The sequence below is a fragment of the Schistocerca cancellata genome, chromosome 4 (assembly GCF_023864275.1).
Source record: "Schistocerca cancellata isolate TAMUIC-IGC-003103 chromosome 4, iqSchCanc2.1, whole genome shotgun sequence".
Taxonomy (NCBI): Eukaryota; Metazoa; Arthropoda; class Insecta; order Orthoptera; family Acrididae; genus Schistocerca; species Schistocerca cancellata.
The window spans coordinates 487462946-487480788 of NC_064629.1; the positions used below are offsets into that span (position 1 = coordinate 487462946).

At 37.9% G+C, this 17843-nt stretch overlaps 1 protein-coding gene across 1 annotated transcript in view; it reads right to left on the minus strand.

Moving 5' to 3' along the window:
• Positions 1–3593: 3593 nt before the first annotated feature.
• Positions 3594–17843, minus strand: part of LOC126184786 (protein PFC0760c-like) — a 298617-nt gene continuing 284367 nt past the window's right edge. The window contains exons 13-14 of the mRNA XM_049927357.1: positions 14190–14237; positions 3594–3701 (exon numbers count right to left, since the gene is read on the minus strand). Of these exons, the coding sequence (XP_049783314.1) occupies positions 3661–3701; positions 14190–14237 (89 nt within the window). The 3' untranslated portion in view covers positions 3594–3660. The remainder of the gene's footprint in view (positions 3702–14189; positions 14238–17843) is intronic.

Genomic DNA, 17843 nt, shown 5'->3' on the forward strand with positions numbered 1-17843 from the left:
TTCATCCTGGTGGACAGCTGGTTGGTCGTCATACCAATAGAAAAAGCTGTGCAATGATTGCAGCAGAGCTGGTAAATGACATAGCTGTTTTCACAGATGGCCCAGCCCCTGATGGGGTAGGATAAACCTGTGACAGGACTTGGACGGGAAGTGCTGGGTGGGAGGATTTGGCAGGTTTTGCAACTGGGTCTTCCACAGGGAAATGATCCTTGTGGCAAGGGGTTGGGATTGGGATTGGCATAGTTACAGAGTAGGATGTTATGGAGGTTGGGTGGGCAACAGACCACGACTTTAAAAGGGATGAAATGTATCTAAAGTAGGAAGTCCCTCATTTCAGGGCACAATGATAGGTAATCAAAGTGGTGGTGGTGGTGGTGGTGGTTAGTGTTTAACGTCCCGTCGACAACGAGGTTATTAGAGACGGAGCGCAAGCTCGGGTTAGGGAAGGATGGGGAAGGAAATCGGCCGTGCCCTTTCAAAGGAACCATCCCAGCATTTGCCTGAAACGATTTAGGGAAATCACGGAAAACCTAAGTCAGGATGGCTGGAGACGGGATTGAACCGTCGTCCTCCCGAATGCGAGTCCAGTGTGCTAACCACTGCGCCACCTCGCTCGGTGGGGGTAATCAAAGCCCTCGCAAAGGATGTGGTTCAGTTGTTACAGTCCAGGGTGGTACTGGGTGATGATGGGGACACTCCTCTGTGGCTAGTTCGTGGGGGTGGATCATATCCCTGTGGAAGACCCAGGTGCAAAACCCACCCAGTCCACCCACCCAGGACTTCCTATTCCAGCCCTGCCACAGGTTAATCCTACCCCGTCATGGGCTGGGCGACCCCTGAAAGCAGCCATGTCATTTACCAGCTCTGGTGCAATCATTCCACAACTTTTTATATTGGTATGACTACCAACCAGCTGTCCACCAGAATGAACTGCATCATGCAACCAGTGGCCAAGAGCAAAGTAGACCACCTAGTGGCACAGCATGCAGCTGAACATAACACACTTTATTTCAATGGCTACTTCAGTAACCGAGCCACCTGGATTCTTCCCTCCACCGACAGCTTTTCTGAACTGTACCTATTGGAGTTATTCTTACAACACATTCTCCACTCCTGTAATTATCCTGGCCTCAACCCATGGTAACATACTGTTCCTACAGCCTTCACCCAATAGTTTCCACCCTCTCTGTCCTGTCATCTGCTGCCCATTCTCAACTCCCACACTGTTTATTTGCAGCCCTCTGCCAATACATCTGCCCATCTTTCCCCACTCCTCTCCTTTTTTCCCCCACCTCCATGCCCCACAACCTCCTGATGTTGGGCATGTTGGCAGTCTAATCTCTGCATGTTCCACCAGGCAGAGTTCGTAGCTCCTGCCATCCGTATACCATTATCCCCTCCCCTTCCCTTTCTCCAACCCCTCCAGATTGCTGCTTGCATCCCACATGATGTTGTATTCTGACCGAAGATGCTGGACTTGATGATCGTGTGTGTGAGGTTTGCTTGCTTGCTTGCTGTCTGTCTGCAACTTGACGTGTCTTCTGTACAGTAAGTAACAATCTGTGTTTTCTTACTTTGTTGATATTCCTAACTGGAGTTTCCATTGTTTGATACAGAGAATGTATTGTTAGGTATATGTGCTGCACAAACACTTAACTACATGAATGTGTTTGGTCCAACCCCATGTATAAGTCTTATTGCAATTTTCTGTAACAACAGTATTCTCTTTATGTGTACATCAACTGCACACCCCCAAAGTTCAATTCCACAATTGAGAAAGGTGTAAATTGCTCCACAATATACCATTTTCAATGTTTGGTTAGGAACTAACTTTGCAAGCTGGCTGATGATTACAAGGAAGTACTGACATTTTTGTATGGAAAATTGATTTGTCTGTCCACTGTTGTAACAAGGAACAGCAACACATTGTTGAAATGGTGCAGCATTGTATTATTAATAGCACACACTGATTTTTGCTGGTATTAGTGTCCCAAAAACACATTTATGGTTGACATTATCTGTGGACAACTCGTATACATTCCACATACAGTATGTACACAATCTTCACATTGGTGACAATGCCACACTGCTTCAATTTTGCCACTGATTAAATGACAATTATCATTTGCTTCCATTAATACTTTTCACTGATGAAGCCATGTTTACATGGAATGTAGTCAACAACACATGTAATGATCATCGAATGTTGCAGGATAATCCAAGTGTTACAGTGGAAACCAATTTCTATGTTCATTTTGCAAACAATATATGATGCAGCATGACTGGTGATATGTTGACAGGTCCAGTTGTTTTAGAAGAGTGAATATCATATAGACTGCAATGTAAGATGGAGTTCCTCCACATTTTTCCACATGTATGAGGAACATCTTAACCACCCTTGCTCTAATCACTAGACTGGTCATGGTAGTACAATTAACTGGCCACCAAGTTAGCCAGACCTTATGCCATTCAAATTTTGGTTATAGGCTTGGATGAGGTCTTAGGTGTATAAATGGAAAGTGTACAAATGTGAAATGAACTACTAGGCCACATCATGGATGTTGTTGCCCTAATTATGCAACATGCAGAGGCACTCAGACTGCAGTGTAACTGACAGTGGGATATTTGAAAAATATTGTGAACTGTACAACAGCTGTAATGTGACGTGTATGGTAATGCTTAAATGTGAAAATTTTAAAAATAGTGTATTTCAATTGATACTTTGTAAAGTGCATGTTTTACACATGTATTTGGTTAAAACCTGACAATGTGCTCAATAATACATAAAAGAACTAACCATGTTCATTAGACATGGTCCTCAGAAACCATTCTGAATAGGGCAGATGTCCATATGAAGTGTTTTCCTTCAAGTGATCATTCCTGCCATATCCCAGAGTATAAACCATTCCTCCTGGGATTCTCTGTAGTGACTGAACAGGTAATTTCTTGTGTTGCAATGTAAGCACTTTGAATTTTTAATATTGATTGATATTTCACTAAAAATGAATAGAAATCTGTTTTGCCCCTTAAAAGTGGTTGAAACTTGGTAGCTGAATGCATGGTGGCTTAAGCATCCTACTTAAATGAATTTGTAAAAATGATGAAATTTTGTGTTTATACATCTTCCAATTTTGAATATCTGTGCCCATTTTTTTTTTTTTCCTTCTTTTCTGGAACGTTTTCTTCAGACTAAGATATTGAAAATACTCATAACTTAGTTGTCATTTGTATCTAAGAACATATGTTTTAAAGACATTAAGAGAGATTTTTGATGTGGGCTCATATTCTCTGTCTAAATCTATTGTTTTAGTTCTAAGTTTCCCTATGGATGAGCCTTACATATACCAATAATCACAGCAGTATAGGTTTTACTAGAAGACATTTTATAACACAATATGCAGTATTACAAAAATGTTACATTCATTGTACTTGAAAAATACATGTACAGCACATAAAAAGTACATTTGTGCATATTAAGGCACATCACGACAATACACTTACAAAGTGGGATACATAATGGTCTTAAATTATTCAACTGAAAAGTAATCTTAATGACAGTTATACAGATATATATTTAAAAGTTTATGTTGACACTTCAATGTTTGTAAATGTATTCTTGATAATACTGCAACTCAGCAAATATTGTCAGGGGGGGATATTTTAATGTTGTCGTCTTCTTCTTACTCGTCTTATCGTGTATGCTGCAATAAAGAAGATTAGTTATTCTGAATTCATAATTGAATATAAATTTTGCTTCTCTTCACATAAACACCAAAATATATAACATACAGAACAGACATGAATACTTTCTCATTTACTCTAAAAATTATTAACAGTAGAGGAGTTAAATTTTGAAATTTCAGCTGCAAAAATGCTAAATTTGTTGTGGGACATTGTGAAATACTCCAGATTCAGCTACTATAGTTTCATTAAATTCCAATAGATGGCAGTGCTATATGCATCCTTCAAAATGGCGTTTGTAATGGAGGTGAATTCCAAGCAGAGAGCTATCACTTAGTTGCTTACGGTGGAAAACAAGAGCATCGCAGATATTCACACGTGTTTGCAGAATGTTCAAGATGGTGCCGGTTAATGTTGTTAGTGAAAACTGCCAGGGCAAAAATGCAATTAAAAATGACAATAACTGTAAAGCGTGTGCTAAGAAGGTGATAAAAGGAGTTCAGTGCACAGAGTGTCAATGCTGGTTCCATGAGAAATGCTCAAAAGTGTGTGTAGAATTTGTAACAAACTACTTCACTTGGATATGCCATACCTGCGACGTGGAAATACATGAACGAGAAATCACAAACGCTGTTAGGGACAAAAACGAAACAATAAAAATGCTTCAGAGTGGTATCAATGCTTTAAACAATAGGTACATTGCTCTCAGTGAAAAATACAGTGACAAAAAATAGACTAAGAGGAAAAGAATCCCATCCAAATGACTTCCACACATCAAGTATGGATACGTGGCACTGAGCGAGAAACAGCATCTCCTCAAGTATTATGCAGGAGAAAATCAAAAGGGTAAGCAAAATAACTGACCAATAAATCATCACACTGGATTTTGAAGAATGTTATGAAATACTGTGTGAAAAAAAGACTGATCAGCACTCTATTGCTAACGAATACAATGTGAAAGTGCAGCAGTGTCCACAGAAACACGAGGTGAAATTATTTGGGGACAGCCATGTGTGAAACATCTCAAATCTAATGTCAATGCAGGCTGAGAACAGTGTAAGTATTTACAGTGAAGTAAAACCAGGGGCAAATTTCAACACAGTTACTGCTGGTATAAACAATGAATGCTCCAAACTCACAAAAAAGGCCTGTGTAGTGCTGATCAGAGGCGCAAACAACGTAAACAAAAACAAGATTCATTCAGAAACTGATCTTAGTAACACAATACTTACACTTCACTAATGTTACTGTAGCCACTCTACCACTCAGGTATGACCTGTCTGATTGGTCATGTGTAAATACACAAATTAGGCAAACTAATGATAAACTGAGATATTTTTGAGCTAAATGTACAACTGTAAAATTATTAGATATTAGTGGCTATGAAAGGAACTGTTTCACTGCACATGGTATGCACCTGAATCAGCATGGCGAAAGGGAACTTATCACAGATATAAACCAGGCTAAAGAAGAAATCTTTCGCAAAAAAGGAACATCATTATTATGCCTATAATTGCGCTGGGTGCTCCTTCACAGGGAAACTGCTAAAATGGACCTAATCTTACAGGATTTGGTCCAAAAATAACGACAAGCTTCCTGAAAAGGAAATTAAAACACACAAAAGTAAAAAATAAGAACTTAATGGCTCAGAGAGGGAACAAAATAGATGTAAAGTAGGCCCCTTACCATCCTGCAAGTCAACATTTGCAGCATTAGGAACAAGCTGTTAGAATTGGAACATTTTTGAAAAATAAAAAAAAATTGTGATGTACTGTGTGTTTCAGAACATTGGCTTACAGAATATCAAGTAGATTTGTTCATACCTAACGAGTACATTCTGGCAGCTATAATGTGTAGAAACAACAGAGAAAATGGAGGGGGCTACAATATTTATCAGACAATGTATACAATTCTCTAAAATATATGTAAGTTCATGGTCCTCAGAATTAAATAGCAAATTTACTTGTATAAGAGTGATACACCAAAATATTGTAATTGTTAGCTTGTATAGATCACCAAACGGTGGTGTCAACTTATTTTTTGAAAAGTTTGAACAAATGATAAGAAAAATCTTAAAACTCAAAACAAATGTAGCGATATGTGGTGATTTTAACATTGACTTACTACACACACACACAGGAAGTCAGCACAAAAACATTCTTAAACTTACTCAGGTCGCTAAATCTATGTTATACTAACAATAGCCCAAAGTGTGGATATGCCTGTTTGGACAATATTATAGTTAATTTTTCAAAAAAACCTATATAGTGTAAGCATTGCAGATGAATGTTTTGCAGATAATGATCCTCTACTCCCAACACACCAGTATACACAGTCAAATAAGAAATATAAGGTTGCAAATAAGAAACCAAGCATGACATGGGTTAGAGGTCAGAAAGAGGAATATATCAAGTTATTCACAGACTCCCTCAGAAAGGTAAACTGGGGCTTTGTTTATGAATATGACACAGATCAATCAACTGTTGAAACTCTATTTAATAATTTCATGAAGACATATACTGACTCATGGTACTCTTGTTCACCAATGAAAAGAAACAGTACTAAACCAAATAGAAAATGAAAAAAAGCTTAAATGGTGCACTGATGACCTTGCTAATATCTGGAAAAAGATGCTTTCACTGTACAAAACATTTAAAAACAACGGCAAATGTGCGACAGAACAAAATGATACTTATTATAAAGACTACCTGACATATAAAAAACATTACAATGCCAACCTTAACCTTAGCAAACAAACGGCCTATGAAAATTACATAGAAGGATCCCCAAACAAATGCAAGGCTGCTTAGGATATTATAAAACAAGAACATACCTCTACCCAAACACAGGATCTTCTACTTGAGCCAGAAGAACTCAATTATTTTACAACCACAGTAAATAAATTAAAATCTAAAATTAAACAGTCAGACATACTAGCAATTCATATACTTGCTGATCAGCTACCTAAAAGCCATGAATTTCACTGGGACCCTGTCACACCCACAGATATAATAAATATTGTTAGAAAATTATCAAACTCGAAAAGTATGGCCTACTACTGGCTATCTAACTACACAATAAATAGGACAACACACTTCATTTGCAGTCCACTTGCTTTTATTATGAATAAATGCCTAGAAGTTGGAGTTTTCCCTGATCAGCTCAAAATTTCCAAAGTTATACCTATATACAAAAAGGGAGAAAAACACCTCCCTGAAAACTATAGACCACAAACAGCTAAGTAACTATTTTGAAAAGTATGACCTTCTCCATAATAGACAGCATGGTTTTTGACAAGGGAAAATACCACCTCTGCAGTCCTTGAAATAGTTAATCAGACATTAACAGCATTTGAAAATAAACAAACAGTCTCACTTGAACTTTGTGATCTGAGCAAGGCATTTGATTGTATCCCCTTTTTATATCCTACTAGACAAACTAAAGTATTATGGTATAAATAATTGAGAGTTAGAAATAATCAACTCTTATCTACAAAACAGGAGACAATTTGTGTCAACACTCTTCCATGAATAATGCCACAACTTCTGTACCTCAGGGCTCTGTCCTTGGTCCTTTCTCCTTCATTGTTGCAATTAATGATTTGCCATCTTATATTGGGACTGAGTCAGTTATCTCCTATGCAGATGATACAACCTTAATCAGCAGAGATTGAGATTTCTCAAAGCTACACCAGAAATCACAGGGCACTCTCACCTTAACACTAAACTGGTTCTTGGCTAATAAACTTCTATGTAATCCAGAGAAAACTCAGCATCTGCAGTTGGGACTGGCTAACAAGGAAGAACCAAAATTCGTAAAACTGCTTGGAATACACACTGATTTCAAACTTAACTGGCAACCTCATATCAACCAGGTCTGCAAAAAGTTATCAAGCGTGTCCTGTCTAATCTGGAAAATATCTGACCTAGTGAGTAACAAATATCTCAGAGCAGCTTACTTTGGACTTTTTCAGTCTCTTATATCTTATGGGCTGTTACTATGGGGCCACTCATATCATGTCAGTGATGTACCACTGATGCAGAAAAAGGTGCTACGAATAATGTGCAAGGTTGGTCCATGGGAACACTGCCGTCCCTTATTCATCATAATGGAAATAATGACAGTGATAAATCTTTTTATATATATATATATATATATATATATATATATATATATATATATGCATCACTGATATATGCTAAAAAGAACAGAACCAAATTTAATGCCAGAGAGAACATACACTTTCATGACACGAAAAACAAATAGAGTATTGACATTCCTAGACATAGACCGACAAAAACAGGCTACTCTCCCAAAGTGAACTGTTTGAAATTATTTAACAAATTACCACATACTGCAATCAATACACCTTTCAATAATTGTAAAAGTAAACTGCACAAATGGTCAATTGACAATCCATACTACAGTCTTACAGAATTCTTGGATACTTGTAACATAGAAATTGAGTTTTAAGTCTATGATTGCAGTACTGTACAACTGATTACTATACCATAAATAATTTGTACTTGTAATGTAAACACTAACTAATATAGTAACTTTTTGTGTAGCTAGACATCATTATAAAGCCTATTTCACTGCATGTGGTCAACGGCAATTAAGGAATATGAATCAGAATATGAACTGGCAGGGAACAGAAGCATGGTGAAACATTGGGAAGGCATCTGTCATCATCAGAACAAATTCATGCAAACCTCTCCCATCTCCTGCATGACGGCTGACCACACACAGCTGCGACTCTTGCAATGTTGGAACATGCAGACACTCTCATAAGAGGTGATCAATGGATCATAATCAGACACTTTGCTACATCTCTGTTGGTAGTACTGACACACTCATCCAGCAGTTGAGGTACTCAAGGGTGTCAGCACTGTAGGTTCCTTGCTGTCTAACACAAAACCTTAAAGAGCAATGAATTTGGCCCAGTGAAAGAGGCACTCCACAGGAAGCAGTACTAGGATGACGGGGAGGATATTGATGTAGCAACACATTGCTGTTGTCATCAACCATTAGAGTGGTACCATGTGCACCATGGCCCCAGTAATGTGGTGTAAGGCCAGTGTGTTTCAATGGAGATTACACTGAGGTGATCAAAGTCATGGGGTAGCCATAAGCATATATACAGATGGTGGTAATATTGTGTACATATGGTATAAAACAGAATTGCATTGGTGGAGCTGTCACTGTACTCAAGTGATCCATGTGAAATGGTCTACTACATGACTATGGCCGTTCAACGGGAATCAACAGACTTTGAACAGGAAATGGTCATTGGAGCGAGGCACATGGGACACTATATTTAGGAAATAATCAGAGAATTCAATATTCTGAGATTCACAGTGTCGAGAATGTGCTGCAAACAACGAATTTCAATCATTACCTCTCACCATAGACACTGCAATGGCCGATGGCCTCCACTTAATGACTGAAAATAGCAGCATTTATGTAGAGTTGTCAGTACTTACAGACAAGCAAGACTGCAGGAAATAACTGTATGAATCAATGTGGGACATACGACACATGGATCCCATAAGACAGTGCAGCAAAATGTGATGTTAAAGGGCTATGGCAGCAGATGACCAACGGAAGTGCATTTGCTAACAGCACGACATCACCTGAAGTGCCTCTCTTGGGCTCGTAAACATATCACTTGGACCCTAGATGACTGGGAAACCGTGACATGGTCAAATGAGTCATGACTGCTAAGAGCTGATGGTCAGACCCCACGAAGTCACATACCCAAGTTGTCAAGATACTATTTAGGTTGCTCCATAATGGTGTGGGCTGTGTTTACAGGGAATGGACTGGATCCTATGGTCCAACTGAAATGATCATTGATTGGAAATGGTTATGTTTGGATACTTTGAGACCATTTTTAGCCATTCATGGACTTCACCTTCCCAAACAATGATGGAATTTTCACTGGGCCACAACTGTTCATGATTGTTTTGAACATTTTGGACAATTCAAGTGAATTATTTTGCCACCCGGATCACCTGACAGGAATCCCATAAAATATTTATGGGACATAGTCAAGAGGTCAGTTTGCACACGAAGTGTTGCACTGGCAACACTTTCACAATTATAGATGACTACAGAGGCAGCATGACTCAGTATTTCTGTAGGGATCTTCCAACAAGTTTTTGAGTCCACACTACATCAAGCTGCTGACTACACTGGGCAAAGGAGATCCAACATGTTATTAGGAGTATCCCATGACTTTTCTCACCTCAGTGTGTGTTGAAAAATAGTGGTTTGTGGCCAAAAGAGTGGAGAATAATATTGTGTATTGGAATTCTGAATAAAACCAACCTGCTTCAAGAAAAAATGTATTTTATTACTTATTGAATGCACTTTGTATAATTCTCATTGGCTATGGTATCCCCGACAAGTCACAGATATAAATTTAAATCACTTGTCAACAGGGGCTTCCATCTACAAATGGTTATCAATACTATAGAAAGGCACAGGTAATATGCATAATATGATGGGATATAGCCTCTAAAATGTCTTACTTATAAGCTATGATTCATTACAAAATATATGTCTGTAAATGGTGCAATGTTTACAGAGAACTTTTCTATCAATAATCATTTACGAGGGAAATTATTTCAGTCTGTATTTACAAAACAGGGAAACAGAAAACAAAATTCTCAGCTGTCATGCTGACCTCTAATGTTCAATAGTTGCTAAGATGGCTGATTAGATGGTCAGGCAAGGAAGAGCATGTATGCTTTGGCACATAGGAAAGTGACATCTTAAATCATTTTAGATTGTGTCATATCAATAGTTTCAGTTGTGGATAGTACTTGAACTGTTATTAACCTGTCTGGTAAAGATTCAACTGAAATTGAAATATCTCTTCTAGCAAAAGGAAGCAATTTTTCTGTGATGCCCTTTAAAGTACCCACAGAGGATATTATAGTAAATATTGAGTCAGGGATCTGACAGATGAGGATAATGCCACAGTCCTGATGAGGAGCGAGGACTATCATGAAAGGATCGACAATATTTTGGATCCCACCATTTATGGCAAACTTCAGAAGGATCCTACTAAGAAGTTTTTAAATATCACCAATCAATTGGTTAAAGCATCTTCATTCTCCTCTGACAATAAGAAGTTACTCTGCAAAATGTAAGCCAAATCACCTAGGCTCTATGGATTACCCAAGGGGCACAAACCACAGATTCCTTTCAGGCCTATTGTGAGTGCTATAGGGTCTCCCACCCACTAATTACCTAGATGCCTTGCCTCACTGCTGCAACTTTATTTTGTAGAACTGACAGTCATATTAAGAATTTATATCATTTCATTGACAAATTAAAATAAATGCGCATGGACCAATGTGATATCCTTATTAGTTTTGATGTGTCATAATTTACCTCAAATCCAGTGAATGAAGATATTTCATGTATAGTGGTTATTTTCCAGCAGGTATTGTGGAATTATTCCGACACTGCATCACCATGCTCTATTTTCAATACATGATCTTTATGAACAGATTGACAGGGTGGCTATGGTCAGTTCTCTTAGTCTGGCTGTGACCAATTTGAATATGGAGAACTTTGAACAACAGGACTTTCAGACTGCCAGTAAAAGACCAACCAGGTGTTATCATTATATCAGTCATACTTTTGTAGTATGGACACACTGTGCAGAAATTGATGCCTTACTGATACATCTCAGCAGTATCAATCTGAAAATACAATTTGTGTATGGAGACTGAGAATAATGGCCAACTGAAATTCTTGAATGTGTGTGCTATCAAGCCAGGGGCAGGATGTTAGGCCATAGGGTATACAGAAAAGCCATGCATACTAACCATTACCTGCATAAAGATTTTAACTGTCAACCCAGACGATACAAGAGGTAGAGAGGGCACACAAAATTTGTGAACTGACTGACTTAAAAGACAAGTTTGAAGATCTACTGTCACCATTCAAGAAGAATGGTTATTCTAACCAGGAGATAGATCAAGGACTTCAATCTAGGGAGAGAATCGCGATAGATGAGGTATGACGGCTGCCCAAAGGGAAAGTTTTCCTTCCATTCATCAGTACCATTACACAGTACATTGGGAAAGTGTGGAGTAAATATGGTGTGGAAACTACCTTCAGATCTACCAGGAATATAAAAGAATGTTTGAGATCAGAAAAAGATATACAACATCCTTTGGCTTCACTGGGTGCATATAAAATTCCTTTTAGCTGTGGATTGGTTTATACAGATACCACAAAAAGAAGTGTTAACACCCATCTGGTTGAATACAAGAGGAATTGCCACCTGGGACATACAGATAAATCATACATGGTGGAACATTTTTATCAAGAAGATGACCATGGAATAAAAGTCACTGATAGAAGCATTATATCAAAAACCTTGTTATTATCATGCATGTATTTATAGAGAGGATATTAAGATTTATAAATTCCATAATAATTTTAACAGAAAGAGGAACGTGATAAATTATATAAAATTGGCATGTCACCATTGCAACATAAGAATGACAATTTATTACTTTCAGTTGAGAATGTTGGCATTTGTGATGGACTGTGATGCCCTCTACACTGCTTGTATATTTGTCACATTACCTCTGAAGATGTCTCCCACAGTCAGAGAGGAAACATTAGGAAAACGTTTTGTATGTCAACCACGGCCTATCAGCCTGGAAGTTTTAAATGAGGTGAGTACCAGCTGTGAAAGCTGATATTGCATGATTAAGTTATATAGTGCTTGTCATGGAATACAAATGAGGTGTACTGATCTACATCCGCATCTTCATCTACATTGATACTCTGCAAATCACATTTAAATGCCTGGCAGGGGGTTCATTGAACCACCTTCACAATTCTCTATTATTCCAATCTCTTATAGCGTGTGGAAAGAATAAACACCTGTATCTTTTTCGTACGAGCTCCAATTTCCCTTATTTTATCGTGGTGATCATTCCTCCCTACGTAGGTTGGTGTCAACAAAATATTTTCGCATTCAGAGGAGGAAGTTGGTGACTGGAATTTCGTGAGAAGATTCCACCACAACGAAAAATGCCTTTCTTTTAATGATTTCCAGCCCAAATCCTGTATCATTTCTGTGACACTCTCTCCCATATGTCACACTAATACAAAATATGCTGCCTTTCTTTGAACTTTTTCAATGTGAGTCCTATCTGGTAAGGATCCCACACTGTGTAGCAGTAGTCTAAAAGAGGACAGACAATTGTAGTGTAGACAGTCTCCTTAGTAGGTCTGTTACATTTTCTAAGTGTCTTGCCAATAAAACACAGTCTTTGGTTAGCCTTTCCCACAACATTTTCTATGTGTTCCTTCCAATTTAAGTTGTTCATAATTGTAATACCTATGTATTTAGTTCAATTTACAGCTTTTACATTAGACTGATTTATCATGTAACCAAAGTTTAATGAGTTCCTTTTAGCACTCATGTGGATGACCTCACACTTTTCATTCTTTAGGGTCAACTGCCACCTTTCACACCATTCAGATATTGTTTCAAATCGTTTTGCAGTTTGTTTTGAACTTCTGATGACTTTATTAGTCAATAAACGACAGCGTCATCTGAAAACAACCAAAGACAGCTGCTCAGATTGTCTCCCAAATCGTTTATATAGATAAGGAACAGCAAAGGGCCTCTAACACTACCTCTAACACTACTACACCAGAAATCACTTCTGTTTTACTCTATGACTTTCCGTCAGTTACTACGAGCTGTGACCTCTCTGACAGGAAATCCCAATCCAGTCACATATCTGAGACGATATTCGATAAGCACGCAATTTCCCTTCGAGCCACTTGTGTGGTACAGTGTCAAAAGTCTTCCGAAAATCCAGAAATATGGAGACTTTTGTATCCCCTCCCAGAGATGGAATAGGTTCAAATGGCACAGAAAGTGTTAAGGTAAAGATACTCAGCATTTCTGTCCAATCTGCTAACAAGAATCACAACACCAATGAGATGTGGCTCACTGTGTGGATAAAATACGTCCATGTAGCAATGAGCATGCAGTTTTGTTTGCTTGTATGAAACTATTAGTAGAGCTGTTTATGACCCAGTTGTAGTCTTTGAATTTCCTTTGCTTACATTTTATCAGATTGTACTAGATAAGTTTTGATCAAAACAAAAGGTCTTATTAGGCTCACAGCTTGGATATTGCAGTTACTCACTCCTTTTTTTCTACAAACCATACTCTTTGTCTATCCAGCAGGATACCGAACATGGCTGAGAGAGAGAGAGAGAGAGAGAGAGAGAGAGAGAGAGAGAGAGAGAGAGAGAGAGCGAGAGCAAGTAAGCGAGCAAGCGAGCTTGCATGAGTGCATGCACGCACATGTGTTTCATAGACTGTTAGACAAATGATTACTTTAAACAGTTTGTTATCTTGAAATATTAAAGAAGAATGTGCATCTTATGAGCAAACAAACATTTTATACTTAATCAAATACCAAATGGAATAAAAATTGAAAGTAATGTATACTCACTAGTTAGGGATAACCGTTTCTCTTCTACTTCGATAATGAAGACGATCTCTGTGAAAATAGAAATTTATTATTTGAGAATCAACTAGTACATGAAACCCTTAAAAGTTAGAACTAAACATGAAATCTTGCACACAGTTTAATTGAAGATGTCCCCAATATTACACACACACACACACACACACACACACACACACACACACACACACACACAAATAGAGAGAGAGAGAGAGAGACTGACTTTAGCATGACATGTTAGGATCTTCCTCTTAGACTTTGAAATGATAGCCTTAGTGACAGGTGTGTACAGGTTGGGTAGAATAAAAGATTTAAGATAATTTGATTGTGGCCAGATGGTCAAGATCACATCTTAAGTGAACCAGTTGTTGGACTTCAACAGATTTCATTGTCTATAGTGTACTTTGTATACCTTGGCATGATGAAACTAGTCCCACCAGTTCAATATGTTGCAGACAGTGGTTTGTAGAAGATGCAATTAACAGTTGGATAGCATTCATTATGACAGTGCGTAAATGTTCTGCAAGGGAGCATATCACTTATTAATTTAATGCTGGTTAAGAATAACATTTATGTGTCTTATTGTCGTCGAGCATATATACCATCCAAAATCATTTATTCTCTATATGATACTGATCCATGTTATTCATGTGATTACTTCTCAACTCACAAGACAGATTACCACTGACCATCTGCACTGAAAAATCAACCATGGCAGAAAATAGCCTGCATTGTGGCAAAATAGGAAGTTAATACAATAGCATCTACCAATATCTAGATCATTAGATATTAAACTCACATGCCAAAATACTAGTCACCACTTAAAAGATCACACTGGTTACTTTGTACCACTGTGCATGGTACCATGCAGTCATATGACCTATATCACTGGTGTAGATCATGGCAGTTAACTGGTGTGTATGTGCCAATCGACTGCATGGAATCAGCGCAATTAGATGAGTTGATATGGAGATATGATAAAATAGCAGAAAGGAACTACTGCACTTGGACATGCCAATGACCACATCCTGAATGAAGTTGCACAATTTGTTGGTGTATCAAAACCAACTGTTAGATTAGATTAGATTAGTTTTGCTGACAAAAGTGAAATCGGTCTGTATTTTGATGGTATCTCTTTATCCCCTTTCTTGAATAGAGGCTTAACATCTGCATATTTTAGCCAGTCAGGAAATGTCCCAGTTATAACAGACTGGTTACACAAGTAACTTAGAATTGTACTAAACTCACAAGAACATGCCTTAATTAACTCTGTTGCTGTTTCATCGTAACCTCTAGAATGCTTTGTTTTTAAAGATTTTATTATAGAAGTTATTTCTTTTGGTGAAGTGAGTGACATATTCATGTACCTGAAGCTATTTGTAAAGGCTAGTTTCATATATTCAAGGGCATTATTTACTGAGCCTGACAATCCCATTCTATCAGTAACTGATATAAAGTACTTGTTAAATAGATTTGGCACACTATGCCCATCGGTTACTAATGTGTCATCTACCCTTAATGCTATTTTCTCCTGTTCCTTTCTGGTTCTACTAGTCTCCTCTTTCACTATATCCCTTATTGTTCTTATTTTGTTCCCTGAAGTTGCTATCTTCTTTTCGTAGTGCATTTGTTTAGATGTCTGAATTAATTTTTTAAATATTTTACAGTATTCCTTGTATTTAGCTAAATCATCAGCACTGGAGCTATTCTTGGTCGACAGATACATTTTTCCTTTTTGTCTTACAGGAAATCTTTATTCTTTGTGTAATCCATGGTTTTATTATAGACTTCTGTTTAATTTGAGTAACTTTTAGAGGAGAACAGTTTTCAAACATGGTACTGACATTGTTCATGAATGTGTTATATTTTCCATTCATGTCATGAGCACTATAAACATCTTTCCAGTTCATAACTTTGAGAAGTTTTCTAAAACACTCAATTTTTGGTTGATTGACTACTCTCCTGTACTCAGATTTGATAATCTGCTTAGAATTTACATCTAAAACAAGGAGCTGTCGGAGGTATCTATAAGTAATGATGTACCACTGGCAGCCATGCACCATGGTGTAAGAACACTGGTTGTAAAAATATCCTAATAGGGACTGAAGGCAAGTGTTATGCCTTGTAAATAACAGTAGTGCTTGGAAGCACACACAAATTACTACTGTCAATGAATATAGGTCCATCTAAACAAGTTTCCAAACCAATACTAGTAAAGGTTCTGCATGCAGCTGACATTCAAGACTTGGGTACCTTCCAAAATGCCACTGCTCACAGCGTCACACAAAGCGACAAGTCTCCAACAGGCCATGTTTAGTGTGGTCCATTAAGTCACAATTTTGCATATTTTCAAATAATGCAATTTGCCAAATGCACAAATAGCCTAATGGGTTTAGCACACAGTATGTGGAGGGTGTAGATCAGACCAGAGGTGGTTACATGATGTTTTAGGTTTTCTTTCTGTACAACAACTTAGGACCACTCATTCACTAAACTGGGTTGTTTATTTCTACATTCTCAGTGACCAAGTGTTGTGATTTCCTCTACATCATCAAAATTTTGTAGACACTCCTATCTTCCACGATGACAATGGTTGTGTTCACACAGCTGCACACATACATTCATTATTGAACACACAGGCACTGTGTTGTACCTCAGATGGACCAATAATGTCTGGGACTATTGGGACCAATGGGTGAAATATAGCAGTCAACATCCCAACAATTTCACACTACAAGACCTAAACATAAATGATTGGCTTCAGTTGGATACAGCACAACTGAGGAAACTTTATTTTGTCAAACTGATGCATTTTCAAGTTTATATGTAGTGTTAAATCATATTAGTATGTCGTCTCCTGCGGGTGACCAGTTTTTTGTCCACTGTCCTTACTAATTCCATTGGAGAAGAACTGAGGAAGTATGTGACTGTGACTTGCCAGGAAGTCATCATAGGATGAGCTGTCGAATGCACAGTAACCAGTCCACTAAGTTCCCATAAGAAGATTGTCATCTCTTGTTACTGTAGAATGAGCAATCACACATACATCAGGGTAGAGTATCACAGAACAACAATACACAATTAATATTTTCAAAATGCAATGACTATCAGCACGTTTGTATGTTCTATGATCACGTGTATAGCAAACATTACATGCATGCTGGAAGCTTGCACTCATTTCACCCATAACGTGCTTAAGATCTTCACATTTCAGAAATTGCTACCCAAATAGAAATTTTCATAGGATAAATACCAGTCAGAATGTGTGTATGTTAATGCAGTTTACTGATGAGGCTACATAAAAATACGACGTAATCAATGACACACAAAGAAACAGTCTGTCACCTCAGGACAATATCAGAAGATACAGCAGGAAGAAAAACATGTTGGCTGAACAACTAAGAGAACATTGTTCTGGCATTACAGAATTTAGCATGCTTCTTCTACATCTGTATCTACACAGATACTCCCCTAGCTACTGTATGGTGCGTGGTGGAGGGCACCCTGTACTACTGCTTGTCATTTCCCCTCCTATTCCACTCGCAAATAGAGAGAGGGAAAAACGACTGTTTGTTCACTTCTGTATGGGCCCTATTTTCTTGTATCTTATCTTCATTGTCCTTATGCATGATGTATGCT